The sequence below is a fragment of the Pantherophis guttatus genome, chromosome 2 (assembly GCF_059756535.1).
Source record: "Pantherophis guttatus breed Tessera chromosome 2, ASM5975653v1, whole genome shotgun sequence".
NCBI classification, from domain to species: domain Eukaryota; kingdom Metazoa; phylum Chordata; class Lepidosauria; order Squamata; family Colubridae; genus Pantherophis; species Pantherophis guttatus.
Genome location: NC_142064.1, coordinates 136,248,868 through 136,268,855, shown reverse-complemented (window position 1 = coordinate 136,268,855; position 19,988 = coordinate 136,248,868). Strand labels below are relative to the sequence as shown.

General features: G+C 39.5%; 1 protein-coding gene across 1 annotated transcript; it reads left to right on the top strand.

Moving 5' to 3' along the window:
* The first annotated feature begins 2,506 nt into the window (after positions 1–2,506).
* LOC117662710 (keratin, type II cytoskeletal 7-like) lies at positions 2,507–19,648 on the top strand. The gene is made up of 9 exons (XM_034412250.2): positions 2,507–4,308; positions 7,010–7,221; positions 8,653–8,713; positions 10,232–10,327; positions 11,748–11,912; positions 12,488–12,613; positions 14,337–14,557; positions 15,981–16,009; positions 17,323–19,648. The coding sequence occupies exons 1-9, from the start codon at positions 3,826–3,828 to the stop codon at positions 18,054–18,056; spliced, it is 2,127 nt and encodes a 708-aa protein (XP_034268141.2). The 5' UTR covers positions 2,507–3,825; the 3' UTR covers positions 18,057–19,648.
* Positions 19,649–19,988: the final 340 nt, after the last annotated feature.

Here is a 19,988-nt window from a genome sequence, read left to right as displayed (position 1 = left end):
AAGCTGTGCTTAGACTTGGGAGGATACGCCGCTGAATCTGTTTATCCATTCTAATTGTCCCAAAGTTATTGAATTGAGATTTTCAGAAATGTTACTTCACTCTAGTTGAACAGTTTGTGAATATCCCTACTTTTTTTTTTTTTGACATCCCAACCATCCCCTCAAAATATTGGAAGAGTATTTTCAAGACCATTCCATATCATTATAATAGCTCTGTTAATGTAGTTAAGTAGATAATTGTATTTTTTTTTTTTTTACAACTCTGGGAGACATTACAGAAGAAAAGAGATTTCCACCCCAGAGGCATGGGTGTCCACAGCAATGTCAAAATGATGCACAATGTCATGGCAAGAACCCTGCCCTGCTTTTCTAACCCTATGTCTGATGCAATTCTGTGAGTCATGAGGTTGCGTCAGAGGTGGGTTTCACATACGTTTACCATCAGTTCGCCACACACCGAAAATGTGAGCGCATGAGGTTCTTTACTGGAGAACTGGTAGCGGAAATTTTGAGTAGTTCGGAGAACCAGTAAATACCACCTCTGGCTGGCCCCGCCCCCATCTATTCTCTGCCTCCCGAGTCCCAGCTGATCAGGAGGCTGCCGAGTCTCAGCTGATCAAGAGGCGTGGCTTGGTGGGCTGCCACACCCACAAAGCCATGCCATGCCCACCAAGCCACGCCCACAGAACCGGTAGTAAAAAAAATTTGAATCCCACCACTGAGTCATCTACAAGATACAGTGTAAGAACTGCAACAACCACTAAGTAGGACAAACAGGCAGAAGACTGGCAGAACTGGCATCCATGAACACCAACTGGCAGTCAGAAGACATGATGAAAATTCTTTCATTTCACAACCTGTAGACAGATCTAACCATAATTTCAATTGGGTAAATGCGACAATCTTGGACCAGGCCAAGTCCAAAAATGCCAGGGAATTTCTAGAAGGATTTCTGGCACTCTGACAAACCAGTTATCAATGGACACATAGACATTTTGTATAGACTATGCAAAAGAGACAATCCACCAGTCCCAAAGAGAAAAAGACTCCAGCACCTCTCCATGAGTAATCAGCACTCGGATCAGCATAGATTAACTCCAAGGTTAACTTCAGACCAACAATCAAGCAAGTAATATCCTAATCAAGAAACTGCCAAAGAGTCATCGGTAAACAGCCCAATGAAAGAATCCCCAAGACCGCCCTCATTCACACAGACAGGCAAGTCACCAGAATATAAACTGACAGCAAGCAGCATTCCTCACTAGCACTGATGATGTTACCTAATTAGGGTTATGAAACATCTACAAGAAACCAAGCAAGTTCAAAGCGCACCAAGGAACCCCTTATTTCAACCCTGAGTTACAAATATTCTCCTTTATTGAAACGAGATTTATTTAACAGCCACATGATTCACTTAACAACCTCATTGGGTTGTTTAACAATGTAATAAAATTGGGTGCAACTCACTTAACATCTGACCTGGTTAGCAACGGAAATTTCAATACCAATTGTGGTCGTACGTTGACTACCTCCACAATATATACTTCTGTTCGGCTGTTCCCAGTTTATTTTTGGCTCAGTTTGACATACTGTTTGTGTTGTATTGCAGGATGCGTGGTGCATATGAGTTCCGTGTTTTCTTGAAAACTGATCGAAAAATGGATGTGAATCTTAAATATAGAAAACATAGAAACAGGGACCTACAAAATAAACTCACATGAATGTAAAAGAGACTCCACCACAAAGGAATTACTTGGTGGTAAACTCTATTAGTAGTCTGGCTCCTACAGTCCATAATATTGAAAATGAGTATGTGCTTAATTTGAATGCTAGGAGTGCTTAGTGTTGGGAGGATACTAATATTTTAACTACTGCCTATGTGGGAAGAATAAGATGAATGAGTTTTCTTTCAACTCTAAAATCCCATCATCAAAGAATAATTTGTGCCTTGGTGTGTCCTGAATAAACTACATGTATCCCAAGTATGCTGCTAATACGTGTTTATAAAAGGTCAGTATTAAAAGAAAGGCTGCATTTTTCCCTTTTCCACCTCTGCTCCCAGTTTTAATCCAGCTCCACACCCTTATAGATGAACTAAGGATTTAAATTTAAATTTCCCTTTCTCTCAAGTTTATAATGACTTATATGTCAGAGTGAATGGAGTGGAAGCTGATACAATAAAGGAAATTGAATGGCGTGTTAAATGTAGTTGGCAGGCATTCGACAGGCTAAGCATAACTTTCAGGAACAACCTCACCTCTATGCCTGAAGAGAAAAGTTTTCGATCAGTGTGTGCTACCTGCTCTACCATATGCCAGTAAAACATGGACACTAACCTCACAATCAATACAAAAGCTATCAGTGGCACAAAGAGCCATGGAAAGGTACGTGCTTGGTTTTACAAGATAAGATAGAAAGACCTGCACATGGATTAGAGAACAAACCAGAAGTGGGTTTCAGCAGGTTCTGACCAGTTCTGGAAAACCAGTAGTGGAAATTTTGAGAAGTTCGGAGAACCGGTAAATACTACCTCTGACTGGCCCCGCCCCCATCTATTCTCTGCCTCTTGAGTCCCAGCTGATCGGGAGGAAATGGGGATTTTGCACTAACCTTCACCTGGAGTGGGGAGGGAATGGAGATTTTACAGTATCCTTCCCCTGGAGTGGAGTGGGAATGGAGATTTTACAGTAGCCTTCCCCTGCCATGCCCACCAAGCCACGCTCACCAAGCCATGCCACGCCCACCAAGCCATGCCCACAGAACTGGTATTAAAAAATTTTTAAACCCACCACTGGAACAAACCAAAGTATAAGATATCAGCAAGAGAGTAAAAGAATTGAAATGGAAATGGGCTGGCTACATAGTCAGAAGAACTGAGGGCAGCTGGACCAAGGCAGTCATAGAATGGATCCCAGTTGATAAAAAGCATCCATAAAAGAGACCTAAAACAAGATGGATCGATGACATCCACAAGTATTGCGGGCCCAATTGACAAAAGAAAGCTCAGGACTCTATGGGTTGGAAACATACAGAAGAAGCCTTCATCCTGCACTGGATAGACAATGGCTAAAATGATGATGATAATGATGATCATGATGATGGTGAGGATCATGATCATGATGATAGGCCAGAGTAGGGTTTGCTATGACTGAAAATACAGAGCACTATTTTGTGAAGTGGGCTTCATAAAACTATTCTTTATGGGAATTTTGTGTCCGTGTTTTCTTGTGTTTGTGAGTCTTACGAGAAGGAACCTTAACTTCTATGTTAGTCATGAAGTGTAAGAATAGGATTCTTAGGAGATAGGACAATAAAATTATAAATAGGATTTCTACTAATGTTCTCCTTCTTGGTATGTACTGATTTCATCAAGAGATTTTTTTCCCCCTTGTTATGCATGTTTTTACTGATACTACCATAAATTATTTGGTAGTAGTAAAATAGGATCTTAACAAGAGAGAGCTGAGCTGCAGTGTTGCAGAACATGCATACTCTCAGTTTACCGAATGTGGTCATAAAGGAAGAAAAAACTTCCTTCACTTTCTTTGTAGCCTATAATAATGTGAGGGAAACAATTTTCAGACATCATGTGTTCTGAAGAAAGCTTGCAAACAAAGCAATTCCTATCTGCACTTTGAAAAGCACTTCTGTCCCTGAGGCAAGCCAAACCTGTGAAAGTTCCTAAATTAAAATGCTAAACCAATGAAGGACACCTCCACAAGTGTATATAAGCATTTGCTTTGAGGTCGTGTGCTAGAAGGCTGCACTCTCAGCTTTGCTTCTGTGGCACCTTTTCCCTTGGCTCAACCATCCCATCTTGTCCCAATGACTCACCAGGTGTCAGCAACCAGGAATACCTTCCTAAGGGGAACGGGGTTCAGCTCTGCCTCTGCTTTCGGTGGACTTAGTGGACATAGGACCTATGCCACCTCTCTGTACCATCCCATAGTCAGCAGAGGTGGGGTCCATGGTTTCAGCAGCCAAAGCCTTTCCAGCTTGGGTGGAAGAGGAAGAATTGCGCCTGGTGGTTACGAACTTGGATATTATGGTGGCTACAACAATGGTTGTGTACGTCATGGTAGTCCTGCCTTTGTTGGCCCAGTGGGTCATTACGGTCCAGTTGGAAGCGGTGGGGTTTTCGGCGGATACGCGAACGGCAGGGGGGATGGCATCCATGAAGTTAGAATCAACGAGAAGCTTCTGAAGCCATTGCACGTAGGAGTTGACCCTCAAGAACATATTCTACGAGATCATGAAAGGGAAGAGATGAAGAACCTCAACAACCAGTTTGCCACCTTCATTGATAAGGTGAGGAAATAGATTTCTCTTTGACTTGAAGTTTTTTTAAAAAAAGGTATAAAATCCCATGAGATATGTTAACTGTTTCACCAGGTATCATTTGAGCTTTTGGCATACATTATCTTATCTCTTCATATACTTTGGTCCATTCTTTAAAAAAAAAAGTCTGAATTTCCATGTTTTCTCTAATGCCCATTTTTATGAGATTGTTTAGGCATCGAATTAAAAGCAAAACAATGTAAGTAACTCAGAATTTAATATGTTGATCACTTGGTTACTTCAGTCAGAGAACAGTTCTAAAATGGAGAGATCCATAGCAGAGCTTCTGCTGCTTCCTAAGTAATCTTGGTCTGTGTTAGCCAAGAGTACAAAGTATGGCTCTGGGGAGATCTTCTTTCTCCATTCATATTGGTTTACTTGTGAAGCCATTCAATATTCCACCTATAACACTGGAACAATTTCTTGTTCTGTTGGAGGAAGTACCAGGAAGGGAGGGTGTAGACTCCTGATGAGCTTGATCATCCGTGAAACACAGAAGCCAAGCTACTGTACCCTCTTTGATTTATACCATTGCAAGCTTTTGGGGGCTACTGATGGGAAAAATTCCCACTGTTCCTCAAATATGACCTCTTTGGGCTTCTATTTTTTCTCTAAGGAGAGATTGCAACATAGAGCTAAAGTCTAAGTGTTTACTTTTCAAAGTTGGCACCTAATATTATTGACTCAGAATTATTCAATAAAGACCAATGTTGAAAAACTGCTTCTTTTGAAATGCGAATCTGCTGCATAAGCAAAATCTTGTGCCCAGTCATTATCCGTCCCCCATGTATTGAATCATTAGTCTGTCATTCCAAATTCTACATCATGTCATCATTTAATTTTTTTTAAAAAAAATCATCCTTCAAATATCCATTTATTTTGTGCCCAAATTTCTTTATCTTGCAATTTTGTATGCAACTTTCCTATGTATGCATCTATCTGTCTGTCTGTCTGTCTATCTATCTATCTATCTATCTATCTATCTATCTATCTATCTATCAATCATCTATCTATCTATGTATCTATCATCTATCTATCTAATCTATCTATCTATCTATCTATCTATCTATCTATCTATCTATCTAATCATCATTATCTATCATCTATTTGTCTGTCTGTCTGTCTATCATGTACACACACACACACACACACACACACACACACACAGTTTCTCCAAATACAGCATGTATTTTTTTGAGCCAGAAATATGTCAGATATTAGCAGACTCTTGTCTTATATTTCTACACGTGTAGCAATGGATTTCATTGAGATTGCTAAGCTACCATAGAAAAAACAAGATGGTTCCTTTATCTGGCATTGTTATTTTCATCTGATCTTTTAGACTTTTCATTTAGCTCTCTATTCTTTTTCTTCCTACTTGGAATTTTAACTTACTTTTCTAGATGAGTGCACTGAAAGGACTTGCCTCTTGGAAAGGATTTTCATTTTCAAATGAAACTAGTTTTAGTGTTCCGTACAGTGATGTTGACTGGAAAAGCAAATCAAGAATGCAGAATATGTGCTCTTTTAACATGCTTTGGGTGATTATATTTTGTAATACCACATAATGCACTCTTGCCTAGTATGATGTATGCCAGATGAGTTGGATTTTGGGTCTCAGCCCAAGCACACTTGCTGCGAATCATGAGAGATGTGTTCCAGTTATTGATATTTATTTATATTTTCTTTATATCTATTTCTACAAATGCCCATCTCAAGAGTGCAGCTCTGGGAAGCTAACAAGAATTAAAATAAAATATAAACACAATATATAAAAAATATTGTTCCCAACCGATTAGTACAATGTGGCTCATGAAAACATCCTTCATCAATGGTGTAGGCTTGCTTGCTCTTCTGGCCCCCAGGCCTGGGGAAATTAATATGGAAAATTTCAATAATGAAAAAGAATTCATATTTTGATTTCTCTACGAACCTTTGTTAAACATTTTACAGGCAGCGGCACAGAGACTCAGGCTTTCTAGAGCTATTCATACGTGATTTACATTGCTAGCAAAAATATGTTTTGTAATGTGCATTTTTATTTGTGCTCAATATGCATTTTGATGTAAATGTTTATGTTACTTAAAATATCATTGGACTATACAGTACAATTCAATACTAATAAAGTTTGTAACTTGGCTTACTCAAAGAGAAAAGGGTTCCAGCATCAACCAAGCAAATCACTGCAATGCCAAACTGATGATACATGAGTGATGATTAGGTCACTCAGATGCCACCATTAGGTCTTTGTACTCCAAAATCTTTTTGGAATCACAATAGGTGATGGTGACATTGACCGCATGTGTATTTGGGTCCCCCTTTCCTTCTCTGCAGATACCCAATATGCCTCATTGTTTGTCTTGGAAGTGTATATCCTAAAGCTCCAGAACTTCAGAAGATTGGACTCTGGTCCCAGAGATCTCTAGAGGCTAAGAAATTGTAATGCGTACTATGACAGTGCACTGACAATAAAGATCTGAACTGACAGAAAGTAAGACATTAGTAAACACATGATTACAGAGAAATCATATCCGTAATGAACTACATTTAATTTTAATGAAATTTATATAGAACGAAAAGCAGACAAAAGTAAATTTCGTTTCAGAGATAAAGTCAAGTCTTGAATCGTTATCTAATTTATGCTATTGTTGGATTCTGGTTTATGAAATAGGTCCGAAACCTAGAGATGCAGAACAAAGTCCTTGAGACCAAATGGAACCTTTTGCAAGAACAGGTCATTCCAGCCAAGAAAAGCCTTGAACCGTGTTACGAGAACTTCATCAGCAACATGAGAAAGGAACTGCAATGTGTATTAAATACCCAGGAGCATCTAAGAAATGAAAATGCTGCCATTGACCAGCTGGTGGAGGACTTCAAGTGCAAGTAATGTGAGGGTGATCAGGAGGAGGAAGAGGAGGAGGAGGAGGAGGAGGAGGAGGAGGAGGAGGAGGAGGAGGAGGAGGAGGAGGAGGAGGAGGAGGAGGAAAATAATGTGGGGAAAAAAGATATATCTGAGTCTCTGATTCTTTAATGTTCTCAGCTGGGGTACCCATTGGCACTAACATGGAACTAGATAACTCATTTTATTCAATATTTTTGAAGCACGTAGCAATTGTCTCAATTAAAAAGAGGAGATGAGCTACACAAATTGAAATAAGGTTTGTTTGTTTTTTCAACTTTTGCTTTCTTTCCTTGTGAACTGGAAAATATTTAAAAGACTTAAAAAGAGAGTTAAAGCAAGGTGGAATTAAAGTAATATAATCTACAGGAGGTAATGTCCTATAACGTGTTCATAAAACTCTCTAAAATTCTGAATAAGCTCGAAATTATGTTTTCCATAGTCCTCAGTTCTCAAGTCTCATCTTCTGCAATACTTCCTTATTGTTTGATTATAAGAACTTTTAAACATGCTTCTTAGATACATTTTTGTTCTCCAGCCCAAACGGAATTGCCTTTTTAAAACTTTCCAGCATAATTTAGACACTTGATTAAAATATCCAAAAATAGCTGATGAATTATGATCAGTTTTTAGAAGTTTCATAAATTCCTTCCAGTTGTTCTACAGTACAAAGAAAACTGCCCTGAACAGCGTTTATTAAATAAATAAATATTTGATGCTCTTTCTGCTAAAGAATGCCTAATGGCACTTGAATATTCAATATTTTGTCCATGTCTCATGACAATTTATATGACTTTTTTTTTTTTTTTTTTGAAACATGGAAGCCAATCAAATAACCACAAGAAGGGATACATTAACTGGCTAGCGAGCAATGCTCCATTGGATGGAATAAAATATTTTGGATTCTTTTACAAAAGTAATAGAGTAGCAATCTCTTTAAAATTTATATCCTGCCATTATAAATAATTCAAGGTGGTAAACATACCTAATATTCCTCCTTCTCTGTTTTCCCTACAGTAACAACCCTGTGAGGTAGATAAGGTTGAGAGAAACTGACTGGTCTAAAGTCACCCAACCAACTTTCATGCCTAAGGTGTTGTGAACTCACTGTCTCCTGGTTTCTAGACTGTGCCTTAACCACTAGACCAAACCAGCTCTATATTAAAAACAGCATATGTCTATGTTATTAACATTATATAATATATAGCTCATGCACTTCAATTACATAAAAAAAGAAAATGATAATTAATGGACAAGAAAATGAATGGGCAAGGGCATTCAAAATATGTAAATAGCCTAAGCAATTTACTTTATATCGTTTTATGGGAAAGGTAGTCTTTATCCTTTTTTGGCTTGCGGTGACTCACAGAGACTCATGCTTCGAATGGTACAGAGCTCTTATTCCATGTTTCCAGATATGAACAGGAATTCAAAAGACGCACAGATGCAGAAAATGAATTTGTGCTGCTCAAGAAGGTAAGATTTCTGGATTAATGCCTTAAACTAACCAAAATTCTACTGCGAAAGGTGGCCTGCCTTCCTGCCTTCTTTCCTGATTTCCTGCTTTCCCAGGGACCAAACCCATTCTCTATTGCTGTAAGAGATCACTTGCCATATTCCCCAATGAGTGATTCTCAAGGTGCTATTTTACCTTTGATAGATGGGCCTCTCTCTTTTTTTTCAGCAGGAAATGAAAGGCATCCTCACATTTTCCTCATAGAGAAAACACACAAAGTGGACTGTTTCTGTCCTAACCTCTATCAAAAATAAATCAGCGTGCCTGTATCCAGAACACTGGAAACAGTTCAGATCCCCACATTTTGAGAAGTATACTAGAGCTGGAACAAATACAGTAGAGGGAAATCAAACACAAACTAAAGAGGGCGTCACACACGCCCACTAAAGGCCTGGGTGACGATCCTTTAAGACACCAATAGGGTGGGGGGGGGGGGGCTGTTCAAATTTCAGGAAAATCTCATTCCAGAGGGCAGAGAAAGTGCTCTTCCAGGGTCCTGATAGATGACATTTTTAAATCAAAGAACCAGAGCATGCCAACTCTGCCAGATAGGATTGGCCAGGCAGATACTATGGAAGACAGGCAGTCACTCAAGTAACTAGGCCTGATGCCATGTTGGGCTTTATAGGTAATGATCAGAAACTTGAATAACATCTGGAAGTAAATTGGCAACTAGTGCAGCTCACAAAGCAGAGGTGTTAAATGAGCATACCAAGGCAAGCTCACCATTGCCCACAGTGCTGCATTCTGAACCAACTGCAGCTTCTGAATAGTCTATATCAGGGGTGTCAACTCACATCATCACGGCATCATCATGTGATGTATCGGAACTTTTTCCTCCTTCGCTAAACCGGGTGTAGGCATGGCCAGCACATGATGTATCCAGCCCACAGGCCGGGACTTTGGCAGCCCTGGTTTGTATGGATGGTGTGAACAGAGCTGTGAGGTGACTTAAGACATGAGCGATTGTCTCAAAGGCGCCCTGGTCTAAGAAAGACTGCAACTGGCACACCAGATTAAGGCCTTCCTGGACACAGTGGCTTTCCTGGACACAGTTGCCAGTCCAAGGAGAACCCCCAAATTATGCGCCATCCTTGAATGGGGAAGGTAGTGTGGAATATTTTAACCAACTTTCCATTTCTACTTCATCAGACTTACTTGCTGCCTGTTTTCATAATTTCTGCTCTATTTTGAGCAATCCAAGAATTCAACAGCTTTAAAACTGGTTTACTTTTCCTCATGAGTCAGCAGCCTCTCCAGTGTTGTGAATTGAGGGCATTCAGTTAAGTCAAGACTGGCTAGACCCTTTGGGATATGCACCTGTGTCTTTAAGTGGAAGTGTCAGGCTCTACTAATCTCCTTACCACCACCACCCCCCAAGGATCTACCCTCCTGCTCTGCCTAATGATAGGGTTGCCTGGACATAGACAATATTTCCAAACTGAAAAATGTTTAATTATCTGTTCTATCATCTTCAGGATGTAGACTCCATTTCTCTGAGCAAGTCAGAACTGGAAGGGAAAATACATTTGCTCAGCGGAGAATTGGAATTTCGCAGTGGTATCTACGCAGAGGTAAGAACAACCCTGAGTTTATTTTAGATAGAATTGACTCATAGGGGAAAGAATATGAACATTGACTCCTGTCCAAACAAGCTTTCTTGCTAATTTGGATTTCCTATGCCACCAGCCACACAAAGACCAGGAAGGACAGGATTCCTTCTTATGGTGTTCTGTAATTTTCTAAAGAAAAGCAGCTGGGTGAAAATTAGATTCATAGGCATTTGTTTCAGGTTCTAGTATTCATTGTTTCTCCCAAAATAAGACATCCCCTGATAATAAGCCCAATTGGGCTTTTGACACATGGCAATAAAGCCAAGCACTTATTTCAGGGTTCAAAAAAATATAAGACAGGGTCTTACTTTTGGGGAAACACGGATATATAAAAAGCAATGCCCACCGATGCACAGGAAATGACAAGATACAAAGAAAGGAGAAAGGAAATCTCTTAGAAGCAGCTCCAACTGTCAGAATAATTTGCGAAGGGGCCCGTTAGTTGGGTTTACTATTAGCTGATTAATCATCATGGTCGCAGTTTATATTTATTTGTTTTATGGATGTTTTTCTTGTTTTTAATGTCCTTTTAATTGTTTTAATTCTTCTGTAAACCACCCAGAATCATTTGGCTATAGAAATTAGATAAATAAATTAGCTTTCCTATGAGTGCAACCAATCCATGCTCCTAGAGTTGGGTTGAAGTATCTCAGAATATACTTCCCTCAAATGGTTTGAGCTTCTATAGGAGTGAATGTCCCTCTCAGTATTCTTAATTTTTTTATATACAATGGTAACCAACATTTTTATTTCCAGCATGCCTCAAAACAACCTAGCCTTGAGCAATAAGGTGCTTTTTAAGGCTTAATAGCAGTAGCATTTTATATACCGCTTCACAGTGTTTTATAGCCCTCTCTGAGCGATTTACAAATATCAGCATATTGCCCCCAACAATCTGGGTCCTCATTTTTCCAACCTTGGAAGGATGGAAGGCTGAGTCAACCTTGAGCCAGTTAGGATCGAACTTCTGTCTATGGGTAGAGTTTGCTTGCAATACTGCAATACTGAAGCAATGGAAGGGCCCAGGGGCACTATCTTGCTCAGGACCTCAGTTGGTCTTAATCTGGCCTGGTACAAGCCCAGTGGGAAGGATTTTCAAAGACAGGAGGAATATACAGTATATACTATAGAGCAGCAGAGGTTTCATCAGGAAAATAATCAGTTGTAGTTGCAACGTTCTTATTAAAAAATGAAGAATATGCTTCACTAAATCAGCTTTCACACATGATATTTTCACATATTTCATTTAATCTAGTAGCTTTAGGGAAGCTCCTGTTGCAGTCAAGTCATATGCCATGGTTTGGTTTTATGTTAATGTAACCCTGGAGGTGCAAGAGCCTTTCCTACCTGGTTCAGCCACAGATTTTCAATGATTTTGCAGGAATTAGCACAGCTCAATAACAATGTTTATGACACCAACATCCTCTTGCAAATGGACAACAGCCGAGACTTGGACATTGACTACATCATCAAAAACGTGGAAGCATGGTATCAAAACGTTGCCCAAGGGAGCAAAGAAGAAGTTAATACTTTTTATGAAAACCGAGTAAGTTATGGGGGTTTGAGGTCTTCACATCTGTTTGGAAAACTAGATGGGTCTTATGGAATTCATTCCATTTTTCAATTCCTTTCTCTGACATTCTCTAAAACATCTACTTGGCATGTTCCAGAGGAACAATACTTAATTCATGAAATATTAATGCATGCTCCTTTTTTTCTGTCCCACCATTTTTATCTTGATCCTGTTCTCTTTAGCATGTCCAGGGGTGGGTTCTACTTACCTTTACTATCGGTTCGCAGCGGGGCCGTGTGCGTGCTCTTCTGCGCATGCGCAGAAGCATTTTGATGATGTTGGGGTCGGTGGGCGGAGCCTCCCGCCGGTTTTACTACCAGTTCTGTAGAACCGGTGCGAACTGGGGGCAACCCACCACTGAGCATGTCCCTTAGGTCAAAACAGGCTGAAATTCTGTGTGTGTGTGTGCCTAGAACCACCACTGAGGATTTTTGCTTATTATAGCTTTTGGATTGTCCTCACGATCCAATAGGAATTTATCAAGATGTAAATGGCACATTCCGTGTGGTGCCAATATTATTAACATTTTTTTTTGTCTTGGATATCAGTTCCAGGAGCTTCAGCAACAAAGAGGCAAATATTCTCAAACTCTGAAGATCAACCAGCAAGAGATTGCAGATCTGACACGTCTGGTTCATAAATTGCAGTCTGAATATGATATTATTAAAAAGCAGGTAGGGGCAACCCTGGTGGGTTATTCCTCATCTAGGACCTGTTTGTTTCAATATACCCATTGAAGTTATTTCTGGAAACCTCATTGTGGAGTCCAAACTTGTCAATTTTTTTGTGAACATTTCCACTTGGGTTAAAATATGCTGTTTATGTCCAGCACTTAGGAAAACATTGGCAATTTGTGGAAATTGCTGTGTTTGGTTTTTTTTTTTTTTTTTAATCTCAGCTGCCCTCCATAAATAGCATTATCACATCTGCGTTTGCGTACTGACACTGGCTTCACACATGACAGGAATATTTATATCCTCTGTTTATGTCAGACAACAGGCTTTCTTTGAGGTAAAATACTTTAACCAAGAATAAAAGCAAGCTTGGGCATCTATGGGTATATCAGTGATATCACACATGTATTATTTGCACCATAATATCACAATGCCACTGACCTGAATTATGTAATTTACATCGTTTGTGCATTGATGGCATTGTGACAGGCTTGCTGTCATCATGGCTTCCATCAAAATCCTATAAATATAAAATTCCCTTTTTCCCCGCTAGATGTAAAGGTAGTGCTAATTTTAACAGATTCTCTTTTCTGCGATTGTTCTTGATTGGCTCCATTATGAGACTATAATCCTCCTGTTTGGTAGAGGACAATCTTTATTTGAATTGGTAATTTAAGGCCCCTTCTGTTTGAGGAATCTTCAACTAAGGTCAAATTTAAAGAGAAGGAACCAGAAGATGGCAAGGCAGGGGCCTTGAAGTTGTCCATCAATGGTCAATACTTGAGCAACAGGCTTAGTACTCATGGTGGTTGCCTAGTTAGTTTTCTTCTCCAAATTGAGTTGTGATCTATTTTTATGGACAGGGAAGCTATTACTCACAAGTACGTCTTTTAGGCAAATCTACGTTATTTTTTGTCTCCTTTATTTGGGATTCGTTTTTCATTTTCTCAATAATGGATGATTTGCCAGTCAATTCCCTTGAGCCAAACTTGTGAGCCAAGAAATTGAAAGTCGAGAAATACAGCTGAAAACCAATATAAAGAATGAAAGAAAGCACTCCTGTTTGTATGGCTATTTTATATAAAAATATTTATATAAAAATATTTATATATAAAAATATTTTATATTTTATATATTGTATGGCCGTTTGTATAGCTGGGTTTCCATATTTTTAATATTTATTGTCCTTATTATAGGATTCTAAATTCCTCTTGCTTTTTGAACAATTTGGATTTTGTGGCCAAGTTCTTTGTGTTTTTCATTTTTTACATCCTATTCTAACTTTTCTGTCTGTATTAGTCGCTTCATTTTCTCTCTCGTCCTATCAAGTCCTCCTGGACAGTAGTTCTCCCTCTTCTCTTTCTTTTCTCTCTCGTTGCAATTATGGTGATTTTCCCTTCTTTTTTTAATGTTGATGTTGCTTTCATTTCTCCCTTCAGATGTTTTCAAGCTAATGTTAATTTCTGCTTAGCTCAACTATTGTTTCATTTTGACTGGATGCCTTCTCCCAATTCTAAATTAAAAACACCGAAATGCTTGTCAGTTCTTAGCCTTGACTCTCTTTTTTTTTTTTTGCTATTGGCTTTCCCTTCAAGTCTGCAATCTGACATGTTAAAAATGTGTTTCTCTTTCCTTATTTGCATTATTACAAATTGGCATGCACTGCAGTGCCATTTTCCCATTCGTTGATTCAGTATCGACTTTGCTTGTCTGTTCGGAACAGGTTAATACTTTCCAAACATCCATTTGTGAGGTTGAGCAGCATGGAGACTGTACCCTGAAAGATGCCCGGGATAAGCATATCGATCTGCAAACTGCTGTACAGAAGGCCAAGGATGACTTAGCAAGGCTGCTAAGAGATTACCAAGAGCTTCTGAACACCAAGATCGCTCTTGACATTGAAATTGCTACCTATAAGACATTGCTGGAGGGAGAGGAGAGCAGGTGACTATGAATGACATTCAATATATCCAGGGGTGGGCTTCAAAAATTTTAGCAAAGGGTTCTCTGCCCGATTATTGGGTGGGCGTGGCCATAGTGGGTATGGCCTAGTCTGCCTCCTGCACCACAGTGGGGGGCATTTTTGCCCTCCTCATGCTCCAGAGGCTTTCTTTGAGACTCCGGGAGGGCGAAAACGGCCTCCACAGGCTCCAGAGGTCCTCTGGAGGCCAAACTTCCAGTAGGCCTGTTTTTTGCCCTCTCCAAGCTTCTGTGCATGCCCTGCACTTACCTGCATCCAAAACGGGCCGTGTGGGGACTCCTGGGAGGAGTGGGGAGGGGCAGGTGGGGCCAGCCAGGAGTGGGATTTGGAGGTTCTCTGAACTGCACAGAATCTTAGCTAGAGGTTCTCCTGAACCCCTGTGAACCCCCAGAATGTGAAACTCCTTCTGATTCTTTTCTCCACCTTTTCACTCAGGCGACTTTGTCAGCTGAGAAGGAACCTAGTATTTCCCCGAGGCAGAAATTTGTTCCTTAAATAAACCTTAGCCACAGGGCAAATTCTGTCTGGAAGTCTCTTGGAGATATTTTTCTTACGATAGGATTCCCAAGGATTTTCTTCATGGTCTCTAGCTTCTCTGAGGTGGGAATCTTTAAGCTAAAGTTAGTTTTGGCTTCCAGATCAGATCTTTGGCATGTCTATAATTAGGTCATGAAAGGTCATACCTTTGTATTCGTTCTTCCTACTGCCAGAAAAAAAACCTGTGGTTTAAGACAGTTTTCCTTCCTCTGTCATTAGTGTACATAAACCAATAGGTGGATGTGTCAGGATTTAATAATGTATCCAGCTAGTCCTCAATTTATGGCCGTAATTGAGCCCAAAATTCCTGTTGCTAAGTGAGACAGTTCAGCAAATTTTGTCTCATGTTATGACCTTTTTTGCCACAGTTGTTAAGTGAATCTCTCTGTTAAGTTACCAAAAGAGTTGTCAAGTGAATCTCACTTATTTTGTCAGGAGGTCGCAAAGAAAGTCACATGACTCTGGGACCCTGCAAGTGTCATAAATATGAACCAGTTGCCAAGCATCCAAATTTTGATCACATAACCTTGGGGATGCTGCAACGGTCGTAATGTGAAAAACATAAGTCACCTTTTTCAGTGTCGTTGCAACTTCGAACAGACACTAAACGAATGGTTGTAAGTTAAGGACTACCTGTATTTATGATTTTCAGCATAAACGCATTCCAATAGCTTTATAAGCCAAACCCACCTCAAATAAAATGAAGAAAAATTAGCCAACTGCCTATTAATTACAATTACAAAATTACAATTACAAAAGGCCATGGGCAGGACAAGGATCTGGGATATCTGTCTGAAGTAAGTCATAAGGCTATCTGATTGCAATAGAATCTTCTTTTTCTCCCCATAGGATACACTTAGGAAATCCTGTCTGTATAGGTAAGTAAAAAGCATGAAAATATGGTGGGTTATGTCATCAGTTATATGTTTGGTCTTCTTTTTAGCGACTGCACTTATGCTGTAGTGCCAGTTTGAGCCAGCTGGTGTTAAGGCAGCAGACTGAAAATGGGGGGACTGTGAGTTCTAGTACCACCTTAGGCATAAAGCCAGCAGGGTGATCTTGGGCTTGTCCCTCTCTCTAAACCACGGGTGTCAAACTCATTGCCGTCATGTGACGTTTCGTGGTGTTTTCCCCCTTCCTGGAGCTGGGGTGGGCGTGACCTGCATGTGATGCATCCGGCCCGTGGGCCACCAGTTTGACACCCCTGCTAAACCCTAGGAAGGAAGCAATGGCAACTCACTTCTGAAATCTTGCCGAGAAATCTGCAGGGACCTGTCCAGGCATTCGTCACAAGTTAAAAACTGACTCAAAAGTACAAAACAACAACAACAGTTACATTGGGAAAATCAAGATTAGGGACTGAACTGGTCCATGTTCATCAGTTGATGTGTGTACAATTTTCTTCCAGGCTGCAATAATTATTATCTAAATCTTCCATCCTCTGTGCATCTACTTCGTTATATATTATTACTTTCCTATTCAGCTCTCAGTTAAGGTGGCTCACAACAGTAAAAATAGAAAAGTTAAATCCAAATAGCCTTTGCACAATAACAATCCTGTTTTTTTAAAAAAAAGAAATACCAACAACCTAAACAAACTCAACCGTTAAAAGACCTGGCAGGAGAGATACATTGGTTTTCTACCGTGTTTCCCCAAAAACAAGACCCTGTTTTATATTTTTTGAACCCCAAAATAAGCGCTTGGCCTTATTTTCAGGGAGGTCTTATTATTTTGGGGTGCATGGAGCAAGATGGGGCTCCTCTTGCCATCTTATCTGATTTCCAGCTCTGCATTTAAATATTTTCAGTGAGGGCTTATTTTTGGGGGGAGGCTTATTTTAGCGCATGCGCTCAAAAGCCCGATTGGGCTTATTATCAGGGGATGTCTTATTTTTGGGGAAACAGGGTAGCTAGTATGACCAAATGGTTGTCTTCTTATTTCTTATAATCGGTTTATTCTCATTTTTGTGAGGATTTTCTCTAGTGGGCAAACCTTTTCTATAGCAAAGCTGTAATTTTTTTAGTTTACTTTGGAAGAAGAATTAGAAGGGATTCATTTATCACTTTCATTACACATTCTTGAAAGTATTAAAGCAATAGTATTGCAAAGATAAGGTGGGAAATAGGTTTCCATAGCTCTCTGGATCTGTCCTCTGGCTCACACAAGTTGACTTTTCTACTTTTTCTTGCAGATGTGATCAAACCTGGGACAGAGAATGCAGCTGGATTCCCATTTTCAAGTGGATATGTGGGTGGAGGATATGATATGGGATTTGGTAAAGGGTATGGAATGGGAAGTCAGGGGAGAAGCAATAGGAACTACAGCTCCAGAAGTACTGGATTTGATCAAAGTAATGGAAGGAGCAATATAGCTACTGGGAATGTATCAGCAGATGCAGAGTTCTACCAAGGAAGAGGGCATAGCTATAGGAATGAGTCCTGCTCTGGTAATTCTTCTGCAGGCAGGCGCCGAACCTCAACAGAAGAGGCTGGCAGAGGTGCTGGCCATGGCCCAGGTGCAGGATTCAGCACACGGACTGCCTATGGATCAGTCTGCGGTGGAGGAAGAGGATATAGGTCTACAACTGTGGTAGGGAATTACCCAGATGGAAACTACCCCCGCGGAGGTTATGAATCCTCAGGGTTTGCTCCATTTGGGGATGCAAGGTGGTGCTCTAGGGCAGGAGTCCCAATGGGGGGTGCAGCTGAAGGGAACCCAGCCTCTGTAGGAGTAGGTGCAGCAGGTGGTGTGTGTTACTCTAGCCCAGCAGGAGGTCCTGCAGCAGTGTGTTACTCTGGATCACTAGGAACTCCTGCAGGGGTGTGTTATGCGGGACCAGCAGGAACATCTGCAGGGGTGCACTATGCTGGGCCAATAGGAAGTTCTGGAGGACTGTGCTACCCTACAGCTGTAAGACTTTTTTAAAGAGATTGGGACAGTCTTACTTTTAACATTCAGTAATCAATCTACTATAAAGTTGGTCATAGACCCTGACAGCACAATAGAAATTCAGAAAAACTTCTCCTAAACCCTTTGGAACAATGTCTATGACTAGTAACCCATTCTGTATTTGTATTTCGATGAATCCATTACTTTAAGCAAGATATTTGCCCCAGAATCATATACTTTGATTCTATCAAGTCAATCATTTTTCCATGTATTTTTGGCACTGGCTTTTTTCTTAAACATACTCTTGCTAACATTTTATACTAATGTTTTATTCACAAATTCGTATTAACTTGGAAAACAAATGCATTGTTTTAGGAGAGGGGCTGCACTATTTTTAAAACAGCTATTTAAACTAATTGACTTTTCACCCAAAATTTATTTTATAGTGATTACTATAGTTAATGCAAGCATACATTTGACATTCCAAAGTATTTATTCCCTTCTGGTGCTTAGATTAGATTGCTTTCCCTTTTGGACTTCTTGTGGTGATTGTGTGAGTCTGTTTAATAAGTGGAGTGTGCTAGTGTAAGTAGAAAGCAAAATGCTAAAAGGCGAACTTAATTCCAGAAATTAGGATTAACCATATTTCTGACAGATTAGTACTACAAATAGTACAATGTGCATACCACACAATTATTGTCAAAGAACTGCTGCCAAGGTGAAAAACAGATACAGAGATGCAGAGATCAGATATAATGATGAAGGACAGAAAGAAAAGTACTAAAACTAAGAAGAAAATTTCACCCTTATGACTCTCAAAGATACTATACTAATATTCTTCTCCCTTCGTATATATAATAAAGACTTATACATGCCTGGCCATGTAGAATAAAGTCTTCTACATGTCTGATCATAAAGAGAATGTTACTCCTTGTCACCTTCATGGATATTCTTTAAAAACATTTGAAAATCTCAACTAGCGGTTTTATTATTATTATTTTATTAATCATATTTCTATGCCGCCCACTCTCGGAGGACTCTGGGCGGCTTACAACAATTGACAGTATACTAAATAGCATATTGCCTCCAACAATCTGGATCCTCATTTTACCCACCTCGGAAGGATGGAAGGCTTGAGTCAACCTTGAGCCGGTGAGATTTGATCCGCTGATCTGCTGAACTAGCAGTCAGCTGAAGTAGCTGCAGTACAGCACTCTAACCACTGCGCCACCTCGGCTCTTTTTCTAAGTATATCCCATCTTTTTGGTCAGAATAACAACTACATAGTTGTCGAAGTTCCCTAGCCTTCCATACAAATGGTAGTTTTTGTCCCAGAAATCTGATCTAGGTGCATAAACTCTAATGAGTACAGCGACTTCAAAAGAACAAAAATCCATTCGAAGATATTTTTTTTAAAAACCACTGTTTAGAATTCATTAGGTTGTAGAAGTTCTTTTTCTTGGAATTGGATTCTCAAATATTCTGCTTTCTACAATTGAAGAGATTGAGAGTGTTGGCCATCTTGCCATGATGCATCATCTTTTGATAGTATTGCATTAGGGACTGCATGTTGTCAAAAAGCTTGTGTTATTCTCTCCAGCCAATGAATAAAGAATTAAAACACTTTCCAGTTACTTCTACCTGTGATTGATTAATTGATTGATTGATTGATTGATTATTTATTCATTTATTCATTTATTTCTCCTGCTGAGACTCATGGCGGTTTATAATAAAGCTCATAAGCAAATATCCATAAGCAGTTAAGATGTCATAGAATAATTTTATCCTGTCACATGTCATTGAAGAATATTCTATTCTTTGTATTTCTGTTTCTAATAGAAATAAAAATAAACAAGTATGAATCCAATATTAAAAATACAAAACAATTGTGATAATGGTAATAAGAACCAGGGTGGATTTGATTTAAATCGAGTTGATTTAAATCACAATTTAAATCATGATTTAAAT